We start from the raw sequence: 26,026 nt of genomic DNA on the forward strand, positions 1-26,026 counted from the left end.
GTTTACCAACTTTAACATTCCCCTGGCAAAATGCCAGGTGTTATTTTGACTTGTTTACAGACTCTAACAATTGCTGGCTTAACTTAAACAACTATCAACTCAAAAATCATTACTTTGTTATGCTTCGACCCATTTTGTCACTTTCCCCACCACTAGATTACTTAAAAGCAAATTTTAACTATTCTGTCATTTCAAATGTAGGTATATAAATGTTACTGTAAAAGGTAAAAACTCTTTGCAACAAGCATTTTTCATAATATCTAGGTTGAGTTTGATTTTGATACCTGAGTTTGAATTTGATACCTGAATTTGTAATATATAGCTCATTCTGGTTGAACTGGTTGAGTGTGAAGAAACTTCTGCCTGGAGTAAAGTGATCTCTCTGGGTAGACCCTGGCTCTCAAAATCCCACCTGTGTGACTCTAGAAAAGTTATTCACATATCAACTACAGCTCTGTTTCCTCCTTAATAAAAGAAAGATATTTAGGAAAGATTTATTAATTTCAGCATTGTCATGAGCATGAGGTGAGATTAACAGATATGGGGTGGGGAATCAAAAGTTTGGAAGTGCTTATTTCCAGTCTAATCCTCTTCTTTTTAAATGACGGTGAGGATAGATTAAACTGAAGGAAATAGATATCTTTGCTTAAGCTTTGTTTGCAGTGTTCTTTCTGATTGTTTCTCTTCCTGAAAAATACATCACTGTGAGCCTGTGTGTGTGTGTGTGTGTGTGTGTGTGTGTGTGTCCCCTCTGGCACACCAGACAAACCATCCACCATTGAGCTATGTACCCCAGGCCCCGCTTTAACTTTAGAGATCTTGACCTCCTTACTCATAAGCAATTCTCATTACCAGATCAGTATTGCTTTTTCCACCCTGTCTTTCTCTTGATTCTAATGGCGCTGAGAACCGACTACTTTTTGGTGTGCTCCAACTCTAAGCATCCTGCCTAGTGCAAACGCAAATTTTCAAAGGTCAATCGAGTGACATTTTGGCAACCACAGATTTCGAAAACAAAAACAAATTTTATTTCTTCCCTACAAAAGCCACAACAATCACAGAGAAGAATGTAACTGGGCAAATTTCGATTGCTAAACTCTCCATCCTTTGGGGGAAATTACTCATCTCCCTACAGCGGCAGAGAATGTTTTCCTAAAAGGGGACCACTGGGTGGTGTCCTCTTTTCCCAACGCCCTGATTTCTATTCTTAGATCTGGAGATAGGCGACTTTCATTTTTTTTTCCTCTTCCTAGTTCCTAGCCCTTAGGAAGGGCTGCAGAGGCCGGGCTGGCGGGTCGCTGCGGCTGGGCTCAGGGCAGGCGGTGCGCCTCCTTCCCGCCGCTGCCGGGCTCTAGGCCTGGGACTTGGCGGAGTCCGCTTAGTCAGTTTCTTGCAGCTCTACTCCGGGCGGCGCCGCCGCAGCGAGTGGGATCCGGTCTGAAGAGGCGGCGCGCGCCCGGGTCGGTCCCGGCGGGCGTGGGGCGAGGGCAGTGGGTGGGACACGGTCACGGTCACCGTCCGCCCCGCTGGCCCGCACTCTGTCCGCGCCTAAGGTCGCCGCCACGGGTCTGCGCGTCGCCTCGCCCCGGCCAAGCCTCGGGCAGGCCACTCAGCTCGTTTTGGGGCCTGGGTGGGGGAGGAGGAAGCCGGGGAGGAGGGCTTAGGGAGAGGGAGGGCAGCGCAGGGCGGGGAGCCGCCGCCTTCCTCATAAACAGGCAGGTCGGGTGCAGATGGGGCCCGCGGGTAGCGCTGGCCGCCGGCGGTGAGCGGCTCTCGCCCGAGAGCAGTGTCCCCTACCCGCAGCCGTGGGCATTCGTGCTGGGAGGGGTGCCGGGTTTGCCGCAGGAGCCACCATGGCTAGTTGCAGCTGTCAGGGCTGCGAGGAGGACGAGGAAACTCTGAAGAAGTTGATAGTCAGGCTGAATAATGTTCAAGAAGGCAAACAGATAGAAACGCTGGTCCAAATCCTGGAAGACATGCTGGTGTTCACCTACTCGGACCATGGTAATCATTTGCAAGGCAACTGCTCCTTTATTCTCCCCTCCTCCTCACTTTTGCAAACTTTCTCCCCTGCCCTTTGGAGCTTGCCCAAACCTGAACTCTTCCGAATCCCCAAACTCCCTGCTCCTTTCCTTAAGGCAAAAAGGACCTGAGAAATCCAGGAAGATCTTGGGCTCATCTGTTTTGCTTTTTTCCCCTTGTAAAAATTTAAAGGGATGGTGTGGATCCTGACTTTGCCTCCTTCCCCCCAACCCCCTTCTTTTCCAGCCTCCAAGTTATTTGAAGGCAAAAATTTCCACGTGCCTCTGTTGATCGTCCTGGACTCCTATATGAGAGTTGCCAGCGTGCAGCAGGTAAAAGGAATTTTCACTTTGCTCATCCCGCTTCTGTTGGGAAGACACGTTTTTCTGTCAATGTTATACATCCGGAGCTCCGCTGATGGTGATTTTAGGATGGAAACATGGTCAAATCATTAGCCAATTTAACAGAGTATAAGGGCCCACTACAGGTTCCCTGTCTTTCAGAGGTAACTGTAAAAACCGACTGACAGAATATGGATGGTAGTGGGAGGAGAATAAAACTAGGTTGAGGATTAGTTCTTTTATTGGCAAGAGGAGTTCCTTAGTGTTTGGATCAAAGTATTCTAAGAATCTTCCCAATGTGCAGCACGTCCTAGATATGGCACCACTGTGCATAGTTTGGGAAAGAGAAATAATTAACAGTAATACCGCACAATTAAGTAACTGGCAAACACTCATAAATTTCAGCTCGTTTTATTTTTTAACTTAAAGACAGATTTCTAGCCTTTAGTTGTCGTATACCTTATAGTGTATAAAAAATGATGTTTTATGGTTCTATTTGTTTAAATACATGCTTTGCAACTGCTGTTATGTAAAATGAATGCAAAAGCACGACTTTTAGAATCTGTACTATAGGACATCCAGAAATATGCTAAATACCGTGAATATATTTAAAAAGCAGCCCTAAAATGATAATTAAGAATAATTTAGAGTTAAGACAAAAATACCCAAGGTGATAACTTCCTCTAGAGCATTTTGAGATTTGGGGAACTGAAATCAGTTTTGTCATCTGTAAACTAAGTCATGCAGGACAAGAGAAGTGGCCTTTAAACTTTATGGAGGTGCAGTTAGAAAAACCAATTTTTTTTTTTTTACTATTCATCTGAGAGGCTAAACCAATGTAAGAATTCTATCAATCTCTATATTGATGTTTGTCTCTTTGTTTTTATGTTCTTTACCTAGCCATATCTAGTCTGGGTGAATGATGTATCTGGCTTCTTTTATATAAAGACATTTATATATGGAATAAATATTTTCATTTTTCTTCAATAAAATATTTCCCATCTATTGATTTTTCAATCAAAACCAAGAAAAGTTGGAGGCATGATGTGATACTGTTCTTTTTAGCACTTTAAGTCTGAATTTTGTCCATGGAATGTGAGTCACTTCTTAGGCACTGGCCTATTGTGCTTGCTGGTCTCCACCCACACCATCCTTCTTACTAGTGTCTGCTTTGTGTTCATAATGTCTGATTCTGGCTGCCTCCATTCCCAGGCTCTGTGCTTGGTAGACTCACCCTTGCTTGGTACCACACCAACTCCTGGGTAGGCTTTGTTCTGTAGAGTCCAGAGGAGACAGTGACAGACTTGAGAACCCAAGGGAACCTGAAACATACTCACTACCTAATTCTATTTTCTTTTTTTGTCAGGGGGATGCTGGCTATTAACCCCAGGGCCTTCCCAAATGCTAAGCGTACCTTCTACCATCAGCAACATCCCCAGCCTCCCCTAATTCCTAATTTTAGAAAGTGTCCATGTCTAGGCACACTTGTCTGGAATAGTTATGAACATTACTTAAAATCCTTGCCTAGAAAGGAACAGAGGCCATGTAGATTGGAAAATAAGCAACAGTTTTTTGATTTGATAATTTAATGGGATAGAATAATGAATGAATTTCAGTGTCATACATATATACATCTGCAAAGAGCATTGTGTATATGATGACATCATTTGATTTTCACTGCCCTCTCAGACATCTTACTGGGTATTTTACACTTGTGGTGGCTCAGTAAGAGCAGGTAACCTTTGAAGATCAGGGAGCTTGTGACAGAATCAGGATTCAAATCTTTTCACTCCTTCAAAATCTACATCAAACAGTCCACTAGCCACTGAATTCATAATCCTTTTGTGTAAACATGTAAAAAATACAATGTTTAGTACAATGTGGTCTCACTATCTACAATGTCATCAGTTATCATTTAATTATTGCTGGTCTTCTTCAAGGTATACACTGGGGTCTCTGCTGATATTTTAATACTCTCCTTGAAAGTAGTTTGTTTCCTCTAAATTTCCTCACCATATTGGTATAATTAGTGTAGGGATCCTTTACTGCTTTATATTTCAAAATAGCTGGAAAGGCCAAATTAAAAACTCTTAATAAAATAGAAGGAGTTAAATAAATTACTCTTTGGAAAGGTTTGTTTCCAGAAGTCATTAACAATGATATTCCAGACACTGAATTTTTATTCCCAAGGTCTTATTATATTTTATTAATGATTCTTAGTAAATGACAATCTTTAGAGAATTGGTGGTTAGACCAGCTGCCATGTACTTTTTTCTACCTGCTATTCATTTTCTCTCTGCTTCTCAGTTTTACTTTCCTTTATCTACAAAGTTTCACCCTTTGAAGAAGGAGAGCAAAATAAATGAAAGTGACTAAAATTTTCTTTAACCCCTCAACTCTTTCCCGCTATGTAGAATTAGGTGCTTGAGTTTATAGAATGATTATAATAAAGCAAAACTACTAATTTAATTATATTGTAAATGGTGCAGGATGGAAATCTCTCTTTGAAAGAAAAGCTCTTAATTGACTAGATTAATGAATCAGTTGTTATCTCTGCTTTGCTGCTGGAGGTTCTGTTTAATCAAAGAAGCTCTACTTAGTGATTGCAAGTTCAGTTGCCTGACTCTTCCTGCAGTTGATGCTGCAGCTTTACCAATCCAAACAAAACAGGTTTTCTCCTTGAGTCAGCCATGCAGGTACAGACATGAGTTTAGCATCCTTGTGTGATTTTTCCCCCCATTAGAAGCTCTTCAGAATGTTATTTATTTATTTTTTTTTTGAGGAGAAGAGTCTCAATGTATTTTACAAAAGCTCAAAATAACCAGTTTCTATGACAGCTAGATTATCAATGTCTGTTCAGCTTAGGTGGAGGAGGATGTCCTATTTAAACATAGGTAAAAATAGCTGTTAGAAATCATTGCCTTTTAAAGCAATTTGAAATTATATAAAAGGAAGTAGTGGCAAAGTAAAGCAGTTTGTGCTTAATCTGAAAAAATATTGTGAAGAGATTTTATAAATAAGATTATAGAGATAATCTTGTAAAGAGATCAACAGAATTTTTATCTCTGTGTTTACTCCTATAAACAAGTAAGAAACTTGTGCTGCTATTCCTACACCTTTCTCACTTTGTCATTCAATTCTTTGGATCATTCAACTCCAGTTGTACATCCAGTCTTATCCAGTGACACTGTCCTCCCCCGGAGCAGTCTTCTTACCACTTAGCTACCTGCCCTCATGTCTCATCAGTTTTAGAAGGGACTTTTAAAATCTGGATTAAGTTCTGCATCCTCCATGTTATGTCTTTCTTTGAACAATCCTAGCTCATAGAAGGTACTTTCAGTACTCATTTTATTGGTCTTTATAATACATCATACTTCGGTACTTTTTTGTTAGTCTTAGATGCAACATTTATATACATTTTGTTTCTTTTTTGACCACATGAAGTACAGTTTTCTAATACAATGGAAAGAATTGAAGATAGTTTAATTTACATAGTAATATACAGAAGGAAGTATAGGTTAAATATTTTTTGAGGGGGTACTGGGGATCAAACCAAAGGGTGCTTAACCCATCAGCCATATCCCAGCCATTTTAAATATTTTATTTAGAGATAGAACCTTACTGAGTTGCTTAGGGCCTTGCTAAATTGCTGAGACTGGCTTTGAATTTGTGATCCAACTTCCTCAGCTTCCTGAGCCCCTGGGATTACAGGTGTGCACCACTGTGCCCGGCTAAATTTAATCTCTTGTTTGGAATCAATATCTCATTTTTTCCTCCCAGAGATAAAGAGCACTTTATTTAAATTGTCATGTGTAAGTGGACTGAGTGTAAACATATTTACAATGTATCAATGAGTTCCAGTATCATTGGAAAGATGAAAGAGCTTTGGGCATTTGTGATATCCAGGCCACATCAATTCATAGTTAGACTTTGAAGAGAATTTTAAAGTGGACCTTGAGCAATTCTGCCTCCTTCTTGTATTACAGTCACTTATTTTTTTTTCTCCTCTACCAAATGTAGATTCAGTCATAATCTAAGCCATTTCTCTTGCCTCTGTTAATCTAGCCCCATTAGTTGAGGAACTGTCATTTCTGATAACTTATACTTTGCTATTAAACTCTCAAACTACCCCTAATTCTCCATTCCAACTCACATTGTTTTCCCATATAATTAAAATCCTAAATACCTGGAAGAGATTCTGTCAGGGAGATATATGTTAGGAACATACTAGGACGGGAGTATAGCCATTCTTGCACTTAATTTTGGTATGCCCTCTTAACTTCTTCTCTGCAGGTTATTTTAGATTATTTTGTTATAATATACTGATTTTTATACCCTTCTTGTATGACTCTTTGAATAATATGTATCCTAATATGTATTCTAAATATATGACTTGCATTTATTTCTCAGAAAGTGTTTCAAGGTATTGTTTTAAAATAATTATTTAAAAATGATAGAATCACCTATCCCACTGAGAATGAAGATTCATGTTTGAAAATGTTATATTAGCATCTTTTAAAAATGTGAATATTTGTTTTCTTGCTTTCAGGTGGGTTGGTCACTTCTATGCAAATTAATAGAGGTCTGTCCAGGAACAATGCAGAGCTTAATAGGACCCCATGATATTGGAAATGACTGGGAAGTCCTTGGTGTTCACCAGTGAGTATGACAGATGCATCTATACCTATGTCAGTCTTTCTTTTAAAATACTGTTTGGGATCCAAGGCCATTCTTGTGAAATTCTTCAAAATATAGGCACTTTTCCTTGAATCAATGATTTGCATTTATAGACAGCTTTAATCTGAAATCATATTGGTGGTATAATAATAATAATAATAGTCACCTTAATAAGGTGACTATTATTTTAACAATATAATCTACAATTATATAATGGATGAGTTGTAGATTTTTGATGGGTAATTAATAATTCAAACCAAAAAAGAGTCTTTTACTTTTTAATAGTGGAACTAACAGGACTACCAGTTCTTAAAAAAAAAAATAGGGGAACTGAAAAGTTATTCTATAAGTAGTATTTTGAATGTTTATGCTTTACTGTCTTTAAATAGTATAGGTTTATTCATATGTACATATTTAGTGAGTTTAAATATGGTTTTCAAAAGAAAAAAAGAAAATTACTTTTAGTACCTGTACAGTCAGGTCTTGATAACTATTTTACCAACTACCTTTCTGCAGTTTTCTGCATAATAACTTATTAGATGAGACTGCTTTCTTAAGCCACAATTAGTTAAGAAAGAATTTTCTGAGGAAAAATTTATTTCCAGGAAAATTCTTTTTTAAAAACTTAGTTTCTCAACATTTAAAAAGTATCTTCTGCCATTTACTTTAAGTTTTCTTTATACTTAATTTCACTTATCTTTACTGCAGAGAAGGCAATTGTGGCTATATTTTGCTTCCAAAGGTGTATTGCTTGAGAAAAATACAACTTAGGAAAAACTAAATTTTATACTTTGTATTGTTTATCAGCATCAACAATAGATCAACAATATATTTAGACCAATTAGAGCTATGTGTTTGTTCATAGGTGAGCATATCTTATATCCAAGTACTAAGATATGAGTATAGCCAGTCTTGCATTTAATATTTTGTTATGCTCACTAAAACCCCATATAAGTACTTAGTGCTTATATATTTTTTCTATTTTTGATAAATATTTGTTGCTGATTGTTTCTGACATATCAAGGGTATATTTTGGAAAAAGCATGTTTACAATTAATCCATGCTCTCATTTTCAAACTCATCTCTGAAATTCTGAATCAGTTATATGGCATTTAATAAAAAGTAATCCAAAATTACTATAATTAGTAATTGTAACTTTAAGGAAAGTTTCCCAAAGATTGAGAGTGTTGGAAACTGATCTATTCGTATTTTAGTACAGAACAACTGTTAAGTTATACTACTTATTTACTCACTAACTTACTTGTTCATTCATTCATTTACCTTTTTTAAGTCCCCACTCTAAGCCAGAAGTGAGCCAGAACAAGATAGATACAATGTTCTTTACAGTGGAGCCTATTAGATGATTCCCATCAAAAACTTACTGTAAAACATATTTCTTTATATTCAGGGACCTTTTCTCACAAAAGATCTACAAATACTAAAGAAAAATGTTTTCTATAGTGTTGAATTCAATAATACTAGGAGTGGAACAGGGAAAGGTTGGGTGGGGAGAGATAGGAGGAGAGTTGACTGAAAATTGAAGGAAAGAATCTCTAAGCTCCTCACCTTGCTGATTGGAAATCATGTGACAAGTCTCTTGAATTTTGTTAGAGCTCTGAATATCACAAGCTGGGTTTCCTCCTGACAAAAGGCAAATAACACCAGGCAGGAATAGACTAAAGATTTTATTTTGGGATTAATAATGCACAGATTAAAATCTCATGATTTAGAACTAATTAAATGCTGTTGAGAGACTGAGTTCACTTTCCAATGTAACATATTATTTCTCTTTCAAACACAGTAGCAATAATTTAAGTATTTAAATGAATTCTTTATATACATACTAGCATCTCTTAGATCTTTCTGTGTTAATGTATCAATATGCACAATGTAATTGATAGGCTTTCATCACATATAAAAATGATCTTGACTGTTTGATGTATGCAGCTCTTCATGATAGTTTGGATATGGAGTTGGCTGAAAATAGTTAACTGAATTTGAATTTTTAAAGGAGGAAAAATGATCAGTAGTTATAACTTTTCTGAGGAGTGAAGAGACTCATAATAGTTCCTTGTTAAGTTTCCTTGTTTTTGTTTTTCTCCCAACTTTGTTGAGATATAGTGGAGAGTTAAAAATTGTATGTATTTAAGGTATACAACTTGATGATTTAATATATGTATGTACTGTGAAATATGCACCATAATGAAGTAAATAACATTCCTGTTAATTTGTATAAGCTTGGTTCAGGTTTGTAGGAAGACAAAACAAAACAAAACAAAATACATGAGCTTCACTATAGGAATTAAATACAATGAGACTAGCCAAAATATGCAAATAAAAAATAATACTTAAATAAGCAAACCTCAGAGTTTAACTTTGAATTATTACCTGATTTGTTTTTAACTCCAGACTGATTCTTAAAATGCTAACCGTTCATAATGCCAGTGTAAACCTGTCAACAATTGGACTGAAGGCCTTAGATCTCCTCCTAACTTCAGGTAACAGGCTTACATATTTTATGTATAAAAATATTTGAAACCATTTACTAAATGTATTTAAGTCATTTAAGATCATAACATTATATAACCTAAATATCAGTATTTCTATATTTCTTTTGTTTCTATCTTCTCATCTCTTTATATATTTTTTTCTTAAAAATTTCATGCAGTACCTTGATTTTAAGCAGTTCTTGATATATCATTCCCAAATCTCTATTCCAAGTGCCAATTTACTGTCAAATCTGGTCCCACATTTCACGTTCTCCCTGGCTTGGTGACCATTCATTCCCTGGTCATTTTTGTATCTTTCTTCATACATATCTTTTGTTATTTTTTTTTTGTGGTACTGGGGATTGAACTCAGGATCTCAAGCAAGCACTGTATTCTGAGCTATATCCTCAGTTCTTTTATTGTGTAATTTTGGGACACAATCTCCCCAGGTTGCCCAGGCTGGCCTCAAACTTGAGATCCTTCTGCTCAGTCTCCCTAGTAGCTGGGATTACAGGTGTGCATTACCACACCCAGCTCCATATTTATCTTTCATATGTTTTCTATAATATATGTTCTATAGTATACTATAATAGCAATATTTTAAAAGTATATAGCATTTCTTCTTAAGTGCTTGCTAGATGGCAGGCTCCATATGTAAAGTGCTTCACACACTTTTAAAAACAGCTTTGGAGGTTGGTATTTTATCTCCGTTTTCTAGGTGAGAAACTCTGAAGCTTTGAGATAAGAGATTGCTTCAGCCACTAAATGGTAGAGCTAGGGATTGAAGGTATACATGTCAGTTTTTTTTTTTTTGCCTGGGAAAACTTCTGTATGGAAGATAATGAACTTGAACAAAGACTTTTGATATGGTGCAATTCTTGTGGTCACTGCTGTGAGAGACACTGGAGGTCATGTAAAGTTCTGAGAAGAAAGGCTGCACACAGGGACCTAATCTTTAAGCGTTGCTTAAGGTAGCACAGGGTGTTTTAGGTCAGGAGAACCATTCTTGCAGAGTTGCAGAGGCCTGGGAGGGCAGCATGAGATCCTGGACATATAGGTGGGGACCTATAATGTTCACATCAGCCCTTCTCTCAAGAAAGAGAGTGAAGACAAAGGTTATGAAGGAGAAGAGATAGGAAAAGTTCGAAGATCCTGATCATTTCACCATAGCCTTTTATTAGAATATTTAATGGCATGAGCTGGGTGTGGTGGCACGTGCCTGTAATCCTGGCAGCTCAGAGGCTGAGACTGGAGGATCCCTAGTTCAAAGCCAGCCTCAGCAACAGTGAAGTGCTAAGCAACTCAGTGAGATCCTGTCTGTAAATAAAAAATACAAAATAGGGCTGGAGATGTGGCTAAGTGGTTGAGTCCCTGAGTTCAATACCCTGTACCAAAGGGGGAAAAAAAAAGTTAATGGCATGTTATAAACTAACTAGTTTTAACCATGAATTTTTTTAAACCCTTGTCCTTGAGAACATCATTTATTTATTCTCCATTTGGTGGTGGACAGGAAAATGAGGGTTGATGAATAAAAAAAAAAAAAATCTTCCAACCCTGGAATATATAGAAGTTGGCAACATGCAGGCGGCTAGAAAATATGAAATATGTTTTGAAAAGATTAATTTAATTTCTCCCACATAGCAGTCAAAATTTTGAGCTACTAGGAAATTTTATATGGTTTTTAAGTTCACTTCAGGTACTTACTCAAAGCTGATTTGTAAGTCATTTTTATTTTCTAGCCATTAATTAATCGATTTAATAGTTATTGGGTACTTACTATTCTTCTGGGTGCTAGATAATTCTAAGACAGATGAGGCAAAATTCCTACAATTTAGATGTTCATAATTCATCACTGCTGTCTAATATAATGTTCTCCATTGACGGAATGTCTGAATGTTCCAATACCGTAGCTGGTGGTTATATCTGGCTGGTGAATATTTAAAATAGCAGAAACTGAATCCTAATCATATTCAATAGAAATTCATTTAAATTTGAATTTAAATAGACACTTGTGATAGTGGCTATAGAATTGGACATTGCAGGCCTATAGATTAAAGAATTTATGTAATTCTTTAATTTATATATAATTAAAATTTTTAAATTTATATAAGTATAGTATTAATTAAAATTTAGTTGAGGAAAGTACTACAAAAAGAAATATGAAGAAAACCGCTATGGACACAAGAGTAGCTAAACTTGCTTGTAGGACACAAGGGCATGGACATGACCTGCCTAAATTTTTATCCATCTCTGCCTCTTATCAGTTGTTGGACCTTGAGTAGAGTTCTTGGATTGCGTGTGCCTCAGTTTTCTGATCTTTAAAATGGGCATTGGACCTACCTGATGGGATTGTAGTGGTGATTAAGCCTGTATAAGGAAGCGCTTCAACCAGTGACTGACACATTTATGCTGTAAAAATGTTTACTACTGTCACTCCTATTCCAGTACCATTATTTTTACTGCCCTATAGGTGTTATTTGTGTTATTTCTTAAATTATGGCAATAATAGTTTTGGTAGAGAAAAGAGCAAGAGTATTTCATGCAACTGAGAAAGTTCAAAGGGATATTAAAAAGAAGCTTAGTATTAAGCAAGCAATTCAATATATTTGGAGTTGAGAAAAGGCATGGAGGAACATGGGGCTGATGAGATCCATGTAGTAGTTTTGAGAAGAATCTTGTTTGTCATGTTAGGGAGTAAGAGAAAGCCTTAGCAAATGTCAACAAAGGATTTACAGAATCAGGGAAGAAACTAATTGGGTAGAGGTTTGGGCCATGCAGAGCAATTAAGCAAATGTTTTTGCATTTTTGGTGAGATATGATCAGGTACATGATAGGAGTGATGGGGTCTTGTTCTAAAAGAGTTTTTTTTATTTAGGAGATCACACTTGAAGGGCTTAATAATGATTTAATTAGTTGGTTAGAGAGAGAATGAAAGAAAGATGTAGAATGGAACATGACTAGATGTTTTCTTTTGTGAAAACTACTCTATGATAATATCACTTATGAAGAAAGGGTACAGAAGTAATCTAGGTTTGGGGTGCCCATGACAGTTCAGAGAGTTAAATGGTCTATGAAAAATATACCATTCATATTCCTTATGTAAAAATTACCACAACTGCTGAAGCAGCTCTTCACTTGGAGTCATTTCCTTCTCTTCATAGGTAAAATCACTTTGATGATATTGGAAGAAGAGAGTGATATTTTCTTGTTAATTTTTGATGCCATGCGTACATTTTCAGCCAATGATGAAGTCCAGAAACTTGGATGCAAAGCTTTACATGTGCTGTTTGAAAGAGGTATTTAAAAATTTTAAAAATCTTTATTTTGAAATATATATAAGAAAAAAGGCTCTTTTATCATTATAAAAGTATGATATAATTATGATAAGAAAAAGGTATCTAAATCATACTATTTATTAACAAATGAGTTGTCTGTCAAGGGTGAATAATAGGGTTAATCAGAAATACTGCTTGTTTCTGTGATGTGAATGTCATTTCTGGACCATAAATCATACGGTATTAGTACACTTTCATTCCATTGTATAGCAAGGCAGAATGTTCACTTTAAAAACCAGATTGTATGGGTGCTAATAAAGAAAAATATAAAACCATGAATCCAGCACAGGTTAACTTGGGTTTATGATGAGTCATCACCCAAGATCTTAAAAATATAAAGACTCTGGATAATAAACCAGGGTTCATAAATTGTCCCTTAGGACACAGAGCAATGTGTATTTTATAGCATGGCACTCAGTTGATAATAGATTATCATGCAATTTCAGAGTTGGTTGGAACCTTTGTTTAGTCCTTCCTCTGTCTTAATGAAGAAATGGGTCAGAAAAATGAGCAACTTGCCGGAGGACACATAGCTAGTTGCAGCACAGTTCAGCTATTGCTGTCTTGTGAGAGTCCCTTTTACATCATTATTGGAACCAGCTCTGCTAGGGCTTCACATAAGAATGAATGCTTTATGCAGGCCCTATTGCCAATACCAGTTTACCACTTTAATATCTGGCAGCTCCAGAAATGGGATAAAGTTTCTGATATCATTTAATTCCCTGTCTTATTCCAGATGTTACTTAAACAGCTTGTACATAATTATAATTCATTAGAGACAAAAAAGGATAAGAAAATTGATAAAGGGAAAGTTATAGAAAAATAAGTTTGTTATTTTTCTCGTAGAAGACCTGGGAGTAACCCCCACCCCCATGGGTGTCCCTGGATGAGATGATAAAGTATACACATTTTGCAAGGAACACAAAGTGTGTTTCAGTGACTTTGTCAAGAGTCAGAACAATCTGAACCTGGGACCCAGCTTTTCAGTGAGCATGCTTGGTAGAGAAGATAGTTTACTGTGAACACAGAATGAAAGAACTCTGTCTTCCAAGCAATCTGCTATACATGTTATATCTTACAACTATGCTTTTGATAGGAACTGGGAGGATAAAGTTTCAGGTTCTGTCATCCTACAGGGCCTGTAATCTTCAGTGTTGCAGTATAGGAACACATTCTTATTCTCAGAAGAAGGACTGTCATCAGTCTCACAAGTGTTAGGGGCCCTACCATGACACTTGGAGATGGACCAGGGAATGTTGAAAAGAAAAAAAATCTCACTCAATAGAAAGATCAGCAGTGTCCCAAGTATTATGATTGTAAATGTAATGAAGAAAAAGTTCGGAATTTTCCAGGAGTATCAAGTTTCCCAAGACTCAATTAATTTAGCTTATAAAGTTGATTTTTTTGAAAAGTTAGTTAATAAGTTTAATTTCCAAAGTTTGGGAAAAAAATGCTATGGAAACTCCTCAATGAAATGAAAAAAATTCCATGCTATCTTTCGTTTATTAAAAGAATCTAACCAATTTCACATTATATTATAGGGTCACATAAGAATAAAACTGAAAAAGAATGAATGTTCATCACAAAGAGCGGTACATTTTATAACACTTTTGTTGGTGCACATCTCAAGCTCAACAAACCAGATTTTTATACATGGTTTTGAGGTTCTGAGCTAATAGAATGACTCCAAATGGAACTCAGTGACTTGATTTAAAGACTTAAATTATGAGAATTAATGATGATAATTTTTGATTTCTGAAGGAAAACCATTAAGGGAGAATATTTTGAAGTTTAATTACTTGTCATTTGCTAAAGTTCACGCTTTTTGAACTGATACATTTAGCCGAGCTGCCCTTCTATAGACTACTGTTAACCCCTCAATTTTAAGCGGCATAAAATGTTCATTTCTAGTTGGCATCTTTATTGGTACTGGCTGGTTTTCTCTATAGACTCTTCCAGATGAATTGTAAATGATTTTGATTTTTTGAAAACTGTTTGATGAATATCACCTTTTCAATTCAAAATTTGATATAACTAATACAGGTCAAAATAAAATTATTTTTATGCAAATAATTCTCTTGTTATAAAATTCTTAGGGAGGCATCTTGCAGAAACACATTTTTACTTAAGTATATTGTATTTGCCATGCCTCCTACAACTATTATGAATATATTGTTGAGTAACTAAACTTTTATATCATTTTAAATTTTATTTGATATTTTTTGTCCTTCATGTTTTAGTGTCTGAGGAACAACTCATTGAATTTGTTGAGAACAAGGATTATATAATATTGTTGAGTGCATTAAAGAATTTTAAAGGTGAAGAGGAAATTGTGCTTCATGTACTACACTGTTTACATTCCTTAGCAATTCCTTGTAAGTAGCCTATGTACGTGATTTCTTTTTTGCCTGTGAAAATTCCATTATCTCTCCATTCTGAATGTGTTTTGAAAATATTTTTGTTATTTAGTGTTGTGGGTCCTAAACTCATTTATTTATTTATTTGATTAAGTTTTATTTATTGAGATGATTGCAGCTGGCTCTGGGCTTGGTATTGGGGAAACAGTAGTGGATAATATGAACATATTCTTTGCTTTTTCAGAGTTCAGGGTACAGTGAGGGATGCAGGTAAGTACCTAGGTGATTGCAGCATTACAAGGGAAGTAGTGGCAGAAGTACCTAGGGTTATGAGAGTAAATACAGAACGACTCAAGATCTCTTCGAAGAGTCTTGAATGATAAGAGTTTTGTTTATAGGGAGGAGTGAGGTGAAGTGCGAATGCAGGCCAAGTGTCCAGGCAGTGGGCATTGTGAGTGTAAAGATTCTGGAGCAAGAGTAAGCACAGAGCTTTCAAAAAAATAAAAGTGGCTCACTAAACCATGGATTTTTGAGTGCTTGCACACATGTGTGTGAGTATGCATGCATGTTTCCAGTGATGTGTTCGAGTTTTGCTAATGGTGGCAGGAGAAGGGCATGGTAAATGGATGAGGCTGCAGACCTGGAGTAGGGTTATGTAGGACTGAAAAGCTACATGAAGGAGTTTGAACTTTATTATAGTTCTTGGTTAGCATTTTAGTGTGCTTTGAAATTTAACCATTTCTTTCACACAAAAAAATCACAAATCCAAAGAAATTCATTTGTTGTGTATGCAACCAATGAATACTAATGAGCTAAAATATGCTTCAGATTCTGCTTTGTTTTGCAAGTGCACAATAACATAATAACATATAATCATATTTCATGTACTATCTGTGTGGGTTTACAAGGATGTACATATGAATTTATCTAGTAATATTTTTATTCTCCCACATGTAAAGTTTTGAAAATTAAATGAGGTAAATAAGATAAAGAATACAGAATAGTTCCTGGTTTGTAATATATGTCATACAAACATCGACAACATTATTACACAATATTAATTTTATATGCATGATGTCACATATTATAGATAACATTCCTATATGGTTTCAGATATGGAAATCAGTTTGGCCATCTGAAGATGTGAAACGTCAGTGTAGCAGGGTCAACACACAATGTCCTTGTGAATGCATACCATTTCTTTGTGGTGTTTATAAAATCACACTGATTTTCTCACTCACAGGATATTAAGCACTTGAAAGAGAATAACACTGAATAATAATAACAGAGAATGACCATACTTTCACATTGTCCCAGTCATCACTGCCAACAAACTGAATATATTCATCATTGTACTTTTCCTGAGCTATATTTATTCATTTATTTATTTATTTTGTGCTGGTTGCTTTTGGAATTCATTGTTTTCCACCCACGTATGACATAACTCTAGTTAAAATATGTTGATTCATGATGTAAAGGTCAAAGAAAGAGCAGATAAAAATGAAGATATCAAGAGTTTTAAATACTTGTTCTGAACTAAAGACTTCTGCCTTTTGATCATAGAGCAAATCACATCTGCTTGTTCTACATCAAAGTAGTTAATTGTTTTAAGAAGATGTTTTCTTTTATTTTTAAATGCATTTTAAAAATATTTGTTGTTTTTAAATGTAATTTAAACATTGAAATATATTATTTGAGAAACCAGTTTTAGCTATGTTGACAAAAAAAAAGTTTTGCTTACAGATTCTTTTTTTTTCTCAGTGAACAGTCAACATTTCTTTCTAAGATAGAAATGTTTTACTCTGCATAAGTTTCATAATTCACTCTCTTTTCTGATTAATAGTCTTTCCAAGTGGCTTATTTCTTTACTTTCTATTTCTCTTAGGTTTGTCCCTTTATCATACAGTTAAATGTCTTACTGCTCTTCTCCCCTTCCCCACTGCCACCTCCACTGCCTCCCCAATCTATCTAGGACTTTCAGGAAAGTTAGTTGTTCTGCCTTCTGCACTGGCCATTCTGGAATGTGGGAAATAGATCACCTTTGCTTTTAGCTGTTCTACTATGGGACTTAATCTTGATTTTCCTTGTATGATGTGAGGAAAATAAACAAAGCAAAAACCATATGACAATGTCCTCATTAGGAAATAAGCCTTCAAATTAATTTGTTTAAAAATGTGGCCATTTTTAGGCTTACATAAAAACATGACCATCCCCTTCCCACTCCCCTCCCCTGGTCTTAAAATTTTAAGCCAAGAAATAGGAATAAAGCAATTTTCCCTTAATGCCAAAGATGAGTCCTCCTTCCCATGAATATTAACAGTGAACTGCATAGTATTTTTTATAGCTGTTGGATAGGACATGATATTTAAATTTGGAAATGTAGTAATTCTGCTTCCATATATTTATAGTCTAAAATGTGTTTTATGCATATCTGAAAGGAGAAAATTTTCCTCTATTTGTAATTATGGTTTATTTAAATGTAGGCAACAATGTAGAAGTCCTCATGAGTGGCAATGTCAGGTGCTACAATATTGTGGTGGAAGCCATGAAAGCATTCCCTGTCCATGAAAAAATTCAAGAAGTGAGTTGCTGTTTGCTGTATAGGCTTACATTAGGTGAGTTATGACTCTTAATTTATTCTCACAATCCTTATGTTGTAAGTACATATAGCATGTGTGTATCGTATGTTGATGAATGAGCAGTATACTAATAGCATTGGATGGACATGTTGTAAAGTAGCAAATTGTTATTTTATGAATTGCTACTGCCATGCTTAGAGGGAATTTTAAAAGAAGTGGCAAAATGTATGAAATTTAAGAGTATTATTAATTTGTTTTTTGAAGAAGTGATACTATAGGAGTGTTTTTTTGTTAGTACTATATTTAAAATACATTAATGCGACAATTGATATCTACTTATGTAGAAAATATGAAGCATAAAGCAAAGAACTCACCAGCTGCCTTGAGTATTAGTACATTTATCAGGACTGGAAAAATCTCTCTCCTATCCTTGCTTTCTCTGTAAAGGTTAACACTCTCCAGGATTTTGTATTTATCGTTTTTTTTTCTTTCTAAATATAGTTTTATTGCATTTGCATGTTTTCCTAAGCCAAATTGTTAATGTATTTGGTTGTTTTTCACCCATCATCCAAATGGAATCATACTGTATGCTGCCTTCTACAATTTTTAAAAATTTATACTATGTTTGTAAGAATCATAAATATTTTCATGTAGTTGTATGTAGTATTCTATTATGTGTTCATACCATAATTTATTTTTCCATATTTTTCATCTATGGATGTCTGGATTTTTTTGTTTTATGAAAATACAGGGCAAATATTTTTTCAAATATTTCTTTGCTGTAGATGCTTCTTCCTACTTTGTGATATATGAAATCTATTTTTTATTCTGTGTGTGTGTGTGTGCGCGTGCACGTGCTAGAGATTGAACCCAGGGGTGCTTAACCACTGAACCACATTCCTAGCCCTTTTTGATTTTGAGACAGGGTCTTTCTAAGTTGCTGAAGCTGGCTTTGAACTTGCAATCCTGCCTTAGCCTCCTGCACCATCACACCTGACTTTTTTATTGATTTTTCATGGGACATTTTTTAAAAAATTAATTCACAGATTCTGGGTTATGTTTTGATTGTTGATTATATGTATTGGAAATATTTTCTCTTAATTTGTGCCTTATCTTTTCACCATCTTTATGGTGGTTTTATAGGATAGTTAAATTTAATAATTAGTTGCTTTGTGACTTATCCTCTTTCGTGTATCTTCTTGAAAAAAGAGGATAAGTCACAAAGCAAATTTTCCTCAAGCTAATCAATATATTCAATATTTTCCCTAAACTTTTCTCATTAAAATGTTGAAGGACTATAATTGTTTTCTTGCAAAAATTCAATTCCCCTTTTTTCTTGTTTTAATATCTCGGAGAGCTGGTCACCATCTCAGCACAGTGTAGCATAGGGCTCACCTATTTCCCAGTGGTGTGGCACACAGATGGTATATATGTGTTTCTGTTCCTGCTGTAATGTTGCACTGGCTAAGTAGATCTGTCTGGATCGATATTACATGGCTTAAATTACTGTAGCTCTATAAGACCTGAACTCTGAAAGGGTCACATCACCACACATTCTTTTGGATGCACATATTGACATTTTCTCTCTGTACAAATTTTAGAATTAATTTATCCAGTTCAAAATTCTAAGGGGATTTTGACTGGAATTGCACCAAAAGTATGGATCAATTTAAGAATAACTGACATCCTTACATTGTAATTTCTTCCAGGCTTGTCTTTGTTAGTTATATTTAGGTACCTTACTTTTTGCTATTTTTATAAGTGGTTTCTCTTTTAAAATTATCTTTTTGAAGTGTGTTTGCTTGAAGAAAGCAAAGTGATTCTTTGTATATTGATCCTACCTACCTTTCTAACTCTTATTGATTCTGATAACTTGTTTGTAAATATTCTTAGGTTGTCTTTATAGCAGTTTTATAATTTGTGAATAATAATGGTCTGAATTCTTTCTTCCCACTCATTATGTATGTCTTTATTTTCATTTCCTGTCTTCTTTCAATACTCAAACCAATTGTATGGTATTAACTGGAGGCAGTGATGGTAGGTATCCTCATCTTGCTTTTGATTTTAAGGAGAAAGTTTCTAATATTCTGTAACCCAGAATAATTCGTTACAAAGTTTACTTTTTTACTTTTTTGGGGGAAGTACTGGGGAGTGAACTCAGGGGCACTTGACCACTGAGCCACATCCCCAGTCCAACTTTGTATTTTTCTTTAGAGACAGGGTCTCACTAAGTTGCTTAGCACTTTATTTTTGCTGAAGCTGGTTTTGAACTTGTGATCTTCCTGCCTCAGCTTCCAGAGCCACTGGGATCACAGGCATGTGCCACTGTGCTAGGCTACTTTTTAAATTTTTTAAACCTTAACTTGTTTTATGACAGATTTAATCAAGTTAAGAAATCTTCTTCTAGGGCTTGGGTGTAGCTCAGTATGAAGCACCTGTTTAGCATGCAAGAGGCCCTGAAGTCAACCTCCAGCACCAAAAAGAAGAAGAAGAAAAAAAGAAAACAAAAACAAATTTTTTAAAAAAGAAAGCATGCTATGATCTGGTTAAGAGCCAGGCTTAATACAGGAGATTCTAGCTGTGCTGTCTTACATTGGACCAAGTTTGAGGCTTGTCCATCCATTGCAGTGCCAGAATCCATATTTCCCACAGGGCTCCTAGCTCGCGCATTTGCTTGCTGCTCATGGTTCTTGTTTCAACTCCTTTTTGAATTCCTCCCCTCTACTTGTCCACCATCCTCCACCCCAACACACACACACACCTTGGAGATTTCCTTGGTGTTTTTGTGAGTAGAATTTTGCATTAAAAAGTGGGTGGTTGGTGAATAATAATAATTAACTGTTGGATATTGGTTCTGATGACCTTTTCCCAAAAGGATCACCAATAATATTTTGTGCAAAATCAGGATTATTATTATAGGCACTTAGCTTTTAATCACTACAACTTTGGGGAAGAAGTCATAATTTATTTGAAAAAACTAATTTTCATGATTTCATTATAGCAACTTAAATTTTCACTTCTGGACCTATGATTATATCCTTTGTATAATTTAGAAATTGATTTTGACATTGGAGATACTTCTAGATAGACTGAGTTAAAGGGAATGTTTAAAGATTGAATTCTGTTTCATATGCAACCCTTTAGTTTGGTATTTCAATGATAAATAAGCATTTATTTAATGCTTTTTTTATTAAAAAATACTATAAGATACAATGAAGATATCTTAATATTTTTCCATTTCTTCCAGAGCTTCCAAAGTAGTTTCATACATATAATTTTTTTTTAATTCAAGAAACAATCCTAGGAGATGGGATGCTAGGATGCTCCATATTTATACATGAGCACCTGTGGTTCAGCAAGTCTTTGAGTCTAATCTGAGATCATGTATCCAGAAAAGAGTGAAATCAGGCTGAAATTTTTGCATGCCTTCTGTGGTTACTAGTGACTGGGAGAGTAGGAGAATGGAAGAAATGAGGAATTGTGGTTCCAGCAACCATCTTTTCTGCAGAGCTATTCTAGCTTGTGCATTTGCTTGCCACAGATGGCACTAAGTTAGATGGCAAAGAGAAGTTCTGGTGTGCTACTGCACAGTGGGTTGATTACAGATAATGATAATGTCCTGTATACTTCAAAAAGTTAGAGGAAATGGGTTCAGATATTTTCACCATAAGGAAATGATACATGTTTGAGGAGATATATAGGTTAACTCTGATTTATTAAATATTATCCAATGTCTACATATTTTAAAATATCACATGGTACCCCATAAGTATTATAATCTTCATTGTTTTAGTTAAGCATAGATTGAGTTTAAATTAAAAAATTTAAAACAACAACAAAACATTCCTTCTAAAATGTAGCAGCCATTCACTAGCTTAAAATATTATATTTTCATGAAGGAACACAGTTGTACAAACTGGCTGATATCTGTGAGCATTTTCACCTAACTCAAAAGTTTATTTCTTAAAACTAGCTGTTACAGCAGTACACTAAAGTTTAGTTCTATTATATGTTTTATAACTTTCCACAGTCAAGTTTCAACCTGCAAATGTTACATTAAAAGTGTGAGTTCACTTTTATCTCTTGAAATGAGCAAGAGGAAGAAGTGGTTTTGTTTTCAAGCTTAGGGAAATGATACTTGATTCCTAAAAAGGTGTATGATGGCCAGAGGATGGTTTGCGGGTGGGTAGGTGGGAGGGAATTATTATATACTGTTGGCAGGATAGTACAATTGCTATAAAAACAAATATGAAGGGTCCTCAAGAAACTTAAAATAAAACTACTATATGACCCAGCTATAGTACTCTCTGGTATTTAACCATAAGAATTAAAGTCAGCATACTGTAGAGATAGATTCATACCCATGTTTATCACAGCTTAATTCACAATAAACAATTTATGGAATCATTCTAAGTGTCAGTTGCCTAGATGAATGGATAAATAAAATGTAGTCCATGTAATCATGGAGTTTTACTTGATTATGAAGAACAAAGTTACATCATTTGCAGGAAAGTAGGTGAAACTAGAGACCATAATTTTGAGTGAAATAAGCCAGACTCAGAAAAGTATTGTTTCCCCTTGTATTTGAAACTTAGAGGGAAAAAAAGGAACACCATGAAAACAGAAGGGTAGAGAGAAGGGGTGGGGCAGAGGGGAGCGAGGAGGGAGCGTAGGGTAGGGGTAGTATTAGGGAGTGAAATTGATCAGATTGTGTTTTTATATATATGTTAATATGCCAAGATGAATCCCACCATTTTGTATAATTGAAATGCATCAACAAAAATATTAAAATTCTTGGTTATTTATTATATTATTGGAATTATTGGTAATAATTCCAATAATATAATACATAATATAATATAATAATTGGTAATTATTATATTATTGGAATTAAATAAACTGAAGAATATATCATGTCATATTTAATTTTTATATTATTCTATAATTTGTTTTGAAAAAATAAAAAGCCATCAAATTGATCTTGAGGGTGATTTTGGGGGGTGGGTGGGTACTCGAGATTGAATTCAGGGGCACTTGATGTGAGCCACATCCCCAGCTTTATTTCTTTGTATTTTATTTAGAGACAGGATCTTATTGAATTGCTTAGTGCCTCGCTTTTTGCTGAGGCTGGCCTTGAACTCATGATCTTCCTGCCTCAGTCTCCTGAGCTGCTGGATTATAGGCATGTGCCATTACGCCTGTCAGATAAGGGTGTTTTTTGACTTTCATTAAGAGATTATTTGTTTCATTTAGTAACTAGAGGCCTTATTATTCCTGATATTGTTTCAAAAGAAGCTGAATAAAACTTTTTCTTCATGATTAAAATAAAATTCCAAAGTCTACAAATATTTAACATTTTTTTTCAAATCATTTCAACTAATTATGGGTTTGATGTATTTAAGGGCCTTATGCAGTTTTCCATGCTTTTCCATTTACGTTGTCTGAACATCAGTAAGGCCCATCTTACTGGTATTTGCCTAGAGCTACACAGTTGGCCCATGGTCAAGCATCTGCTGGCAGTGACATGGCCATAATAACAGGGGAAAACAGCTGATGGAAACAACCCAAGTTTAGACAAGCTGGTAAAAGTAGAAGAGAATCTTTCTGAAATGACTCTCCAAGGCTCAGGATCACTGAGGACTGGGGTATGTGTGCTTAGTGAATGAATGTGGACAAGGGACTTACATAGGAAGGTCTTGATGGGGGAGCTATTCCCGGGTTGAACTACCTTCTGATTCTGTGGCCATTGATTGACATTTAGTTTAGATTTCGGGCTTTTCCTCATACAGGATCTTTTCCATTTTGCATTGTGTCTCAGGGATCATCGAATTGTACTTACAGATAAATAGTACTCCTGGTTGTTAGTGAGTGTCAAGAGAAACAAAAAGAGTCACATGTTTTTGGAATACAACATAAATTCTATCATCATAAGAATTTATATTTTTGGATGTTTTGTTAAATTTCTTAGAATGGGTGAGTTAGAGGTGATGAAATAATTCATGTTTTGTTTTCAAAGATGATCATAGATGAGATCAAGTAGTGGTAAGTGTGCCAATGGGTTTTCTGAGCAGTATCCCTTCAGGTGAGGGTATTTTATAAAATAATTTAATGAAGAGGGAGAGTTTCTTTTTTTTTTTTTTAACTTCTCTCTTTTAGAAGACAGGAAAATTGTACAATGAATATTGTAGTGCAGTATATAATGGACATCTTGTTTTTATGTGCTGATGATGGGACGAGTCCAAGAACACAAATATATCATAAAACAAACTTTTGTATCATTAATTTTTGCTCAGTTACTTCTCTTATCCAAGATAATTAAATGACCACATACAATTTTTTTCAACCTTTTTCTCAATCATATTAAGCTTCTTAATGGCATTAATACATTCATCACTACTTCAACTTATTGATTTGAATTCTGTTATATTGTGTAAGGCAATTTAAGTTCCATGGATGAGAATTTAGCTAATGTGTCATTTAACTTGTAGGTAATTTTTTTAATATCCTGGTATTAAACGAGGTACACGAGTTTGTGGTGAAAGCTGTGCAGCAGTATCCAAAGAACGCAGCGTTACAGATCTCAGCACTCAGCTGCTTAGCACTTCTCAGTAAGTAACTTTACCAAAAGGAAATTTTATTTTTTCCCTTTTCCTCTTCAGTGCTGGGGATCAAATCCAGGGCCTTGTGCACACTAGGCAAGTGCTCTACCACTGAGCTGCCACCCCCAGCCCCCAAAAGGAAATTCTCATGGTGCATCTGAGGTTGACTGTTGACATTATAATGTTGATCACAATGGTCAGAGGACCACACGCAGAGGAGAAAGCATTAAATGCTTTTCTGTGCTCATCAACTAGGTGTCTTAATTTATATGGGGTTTTGTTTGATTATGTGGCTAATCTTAAATAATCCTCCTCTACTTTATTTCTACTCTATTGGATTTTATGGTAACCACTTCCTCATGTTTTCTTCTATGTATGTGGGATGGCAGTGTTCTGAGGTGTGTAATATCTTAAAAAGTGCTTTATGTTTAACAAAGGCTGCCACTGAAGAACACCTCTCTCTGTTGTCAACATTTCAAAATATGGACTTCAACTTGGTTATTCATACTGTCATTGAATTTTATGCACATGAAATACATATATTATTTTTAAAATTTTTTCAAGCTGAGACCATTTTCTTAAATCAAGACTTAGAAGAAAGGAATCCGGACAATGATGAAGAGGAGGGAGAAGATAAATGGTTCTGGCTGGAAGCCTGTTACCGAGCCTTAACGTGGCATAGGAAGAACAAACATGTGCAGGTTGGGCTCTCACAAATATCACACTTATACAAAATTGTGTTTTTTGATAATTTATATTTTGATGAGTTTCTTTTTTTTTTTCCTTCCCCAAATCCAGGAGGCCGCATGCTGGGCACTAAATAATCTCCTTATGTACCAAAACAGTTTACATGAGAAGATTGGAGATGAAGATGGCCAGTCAGTAGTTCTGCATTTATACCAAAGAAAATTTCAGTTATATATTTTTAATGAATGCATATAAGATACCTTAACCATAACTCTCAGTGGTAGGAATATTTTTAATGTGGGCATGTGTGTCTTAAGTATCGCTGCATATTAGTGGTAGGTATCTAGTATTTTGATCTCATGGCCTTCCATAGTCAGAAACGGTGGTGCATGTAAGAGTTATTACTGAGGGATTTGGAATCCAGAGTTGTTCCGTCATTTGTGAATCATGGACAAAGGATCCTTCAGTTTTCTGGCTAATCACGTAAAATGCCACATTAATTCATCTCAGATGATAGAAGTCGCAGAGCCATCTGGCTCTGTGGTGACTAGTCAGCAGGTTGTCAGCATCAAGATTGGATTTGGTCAGAGATCTTCTCATGCTCACTTCCCATGTCTGTGCTGATCGGCTTCTCTTTCCATGGCAACATGAAGCTGGCCCTTCTTGAGGGCTCAAGGGAAGGCTGTGCAAACCTCACCAGCCTTTGTGCACTATGGCTGCTGCTTATGCTCTGCTCTTTGCTCTGGGTTTCCTTTGGGTTTTAAAATAGCAAAAACTTTGGAAACTGCAATAGTAATATTTTGCATCTCAAATCCTGACAGCCTCTTTGTATAAAAATCCACTGCCAATAAGAAGGGAACTCATGATAATGACACAGATGCTATTGAATCAAACATTTCCTTTCTGAAAAGAAATGGGAATTCTCAAACTAGCATGCAAA

General features: G+C 35.6%; 1 protein-coding gene across 2 annotated transcripts in view; it reads left to right on the forward strand.

Moving 5' to 3' along the window:
• Window positions 1-1,292: 1,292 nt before the first annotated feature.
• Window positions 1,293-26,026, forward strand: part of Lrrk2 (leucine rich repeat kinase 2) — a 127,686-nt gene continuing 102,952 nt past the window's right edge. Inside the window, exons 1-10 of one of the 2 annotated variants that reach the window (XM_048802542.1) lie at window positions 1,293-2,004; window positions 2,269-2,354; window positions 6,913-7,022; window positions 9,450-9,538; window positions 12,691-12,825; window positions 15,105-15,239; window positions 17,705-17,836; window positions 24,289-24,408; window positions 24,988-25,100; window positions 25,198-25,277. In XM_048802542.1, coding sequence (XP_048658499.1) covers window positions 1,854-2,004; window positions 2,269-2,354; window positions 6,913-7,022; window positions 9,450-9,538; window positions 12,691-12,825; window positions 15,105-15,239; window positions 17,705-17,836; window positions 24,289-24,408; window positions 24,988-25,100; window positions 25,198-25,277 — 1,151 coding nt within the window. In that variant the 5' untranslated portion in view covers window positions 1,293-1,853. Of the gene's footprint in view, window positions 2,005-2,268; window positions 2,355-6,912; window positions 7,023-9,449; window positions 9,539-12,690; window positions 12,826-15,104; window positions 15,240-17,704; window positions 17,837-24,288; window positions 24,409-24,963; window positions 25,101-25,197; window positions 25,278-26,026 lie in introns of both variants that reach the window. The other variant, XM_015493229.2, reaches the window with a different exon arrangement.

The sequence above is a fragment of the Marmota marmota genome, unplaced genomic scaffold, assembly GCF_001458135.2.
Source record: "Marmota marmota marmota unplaced genomic scaffold, marMar, whole genome shotgun sequence".
Classification (NCBI taxonomy): Eukaryota; Metazoa; Chordata; class Mammalia; order Rodentia; family Sciuridae; genus Marmota; species Marmota marmota.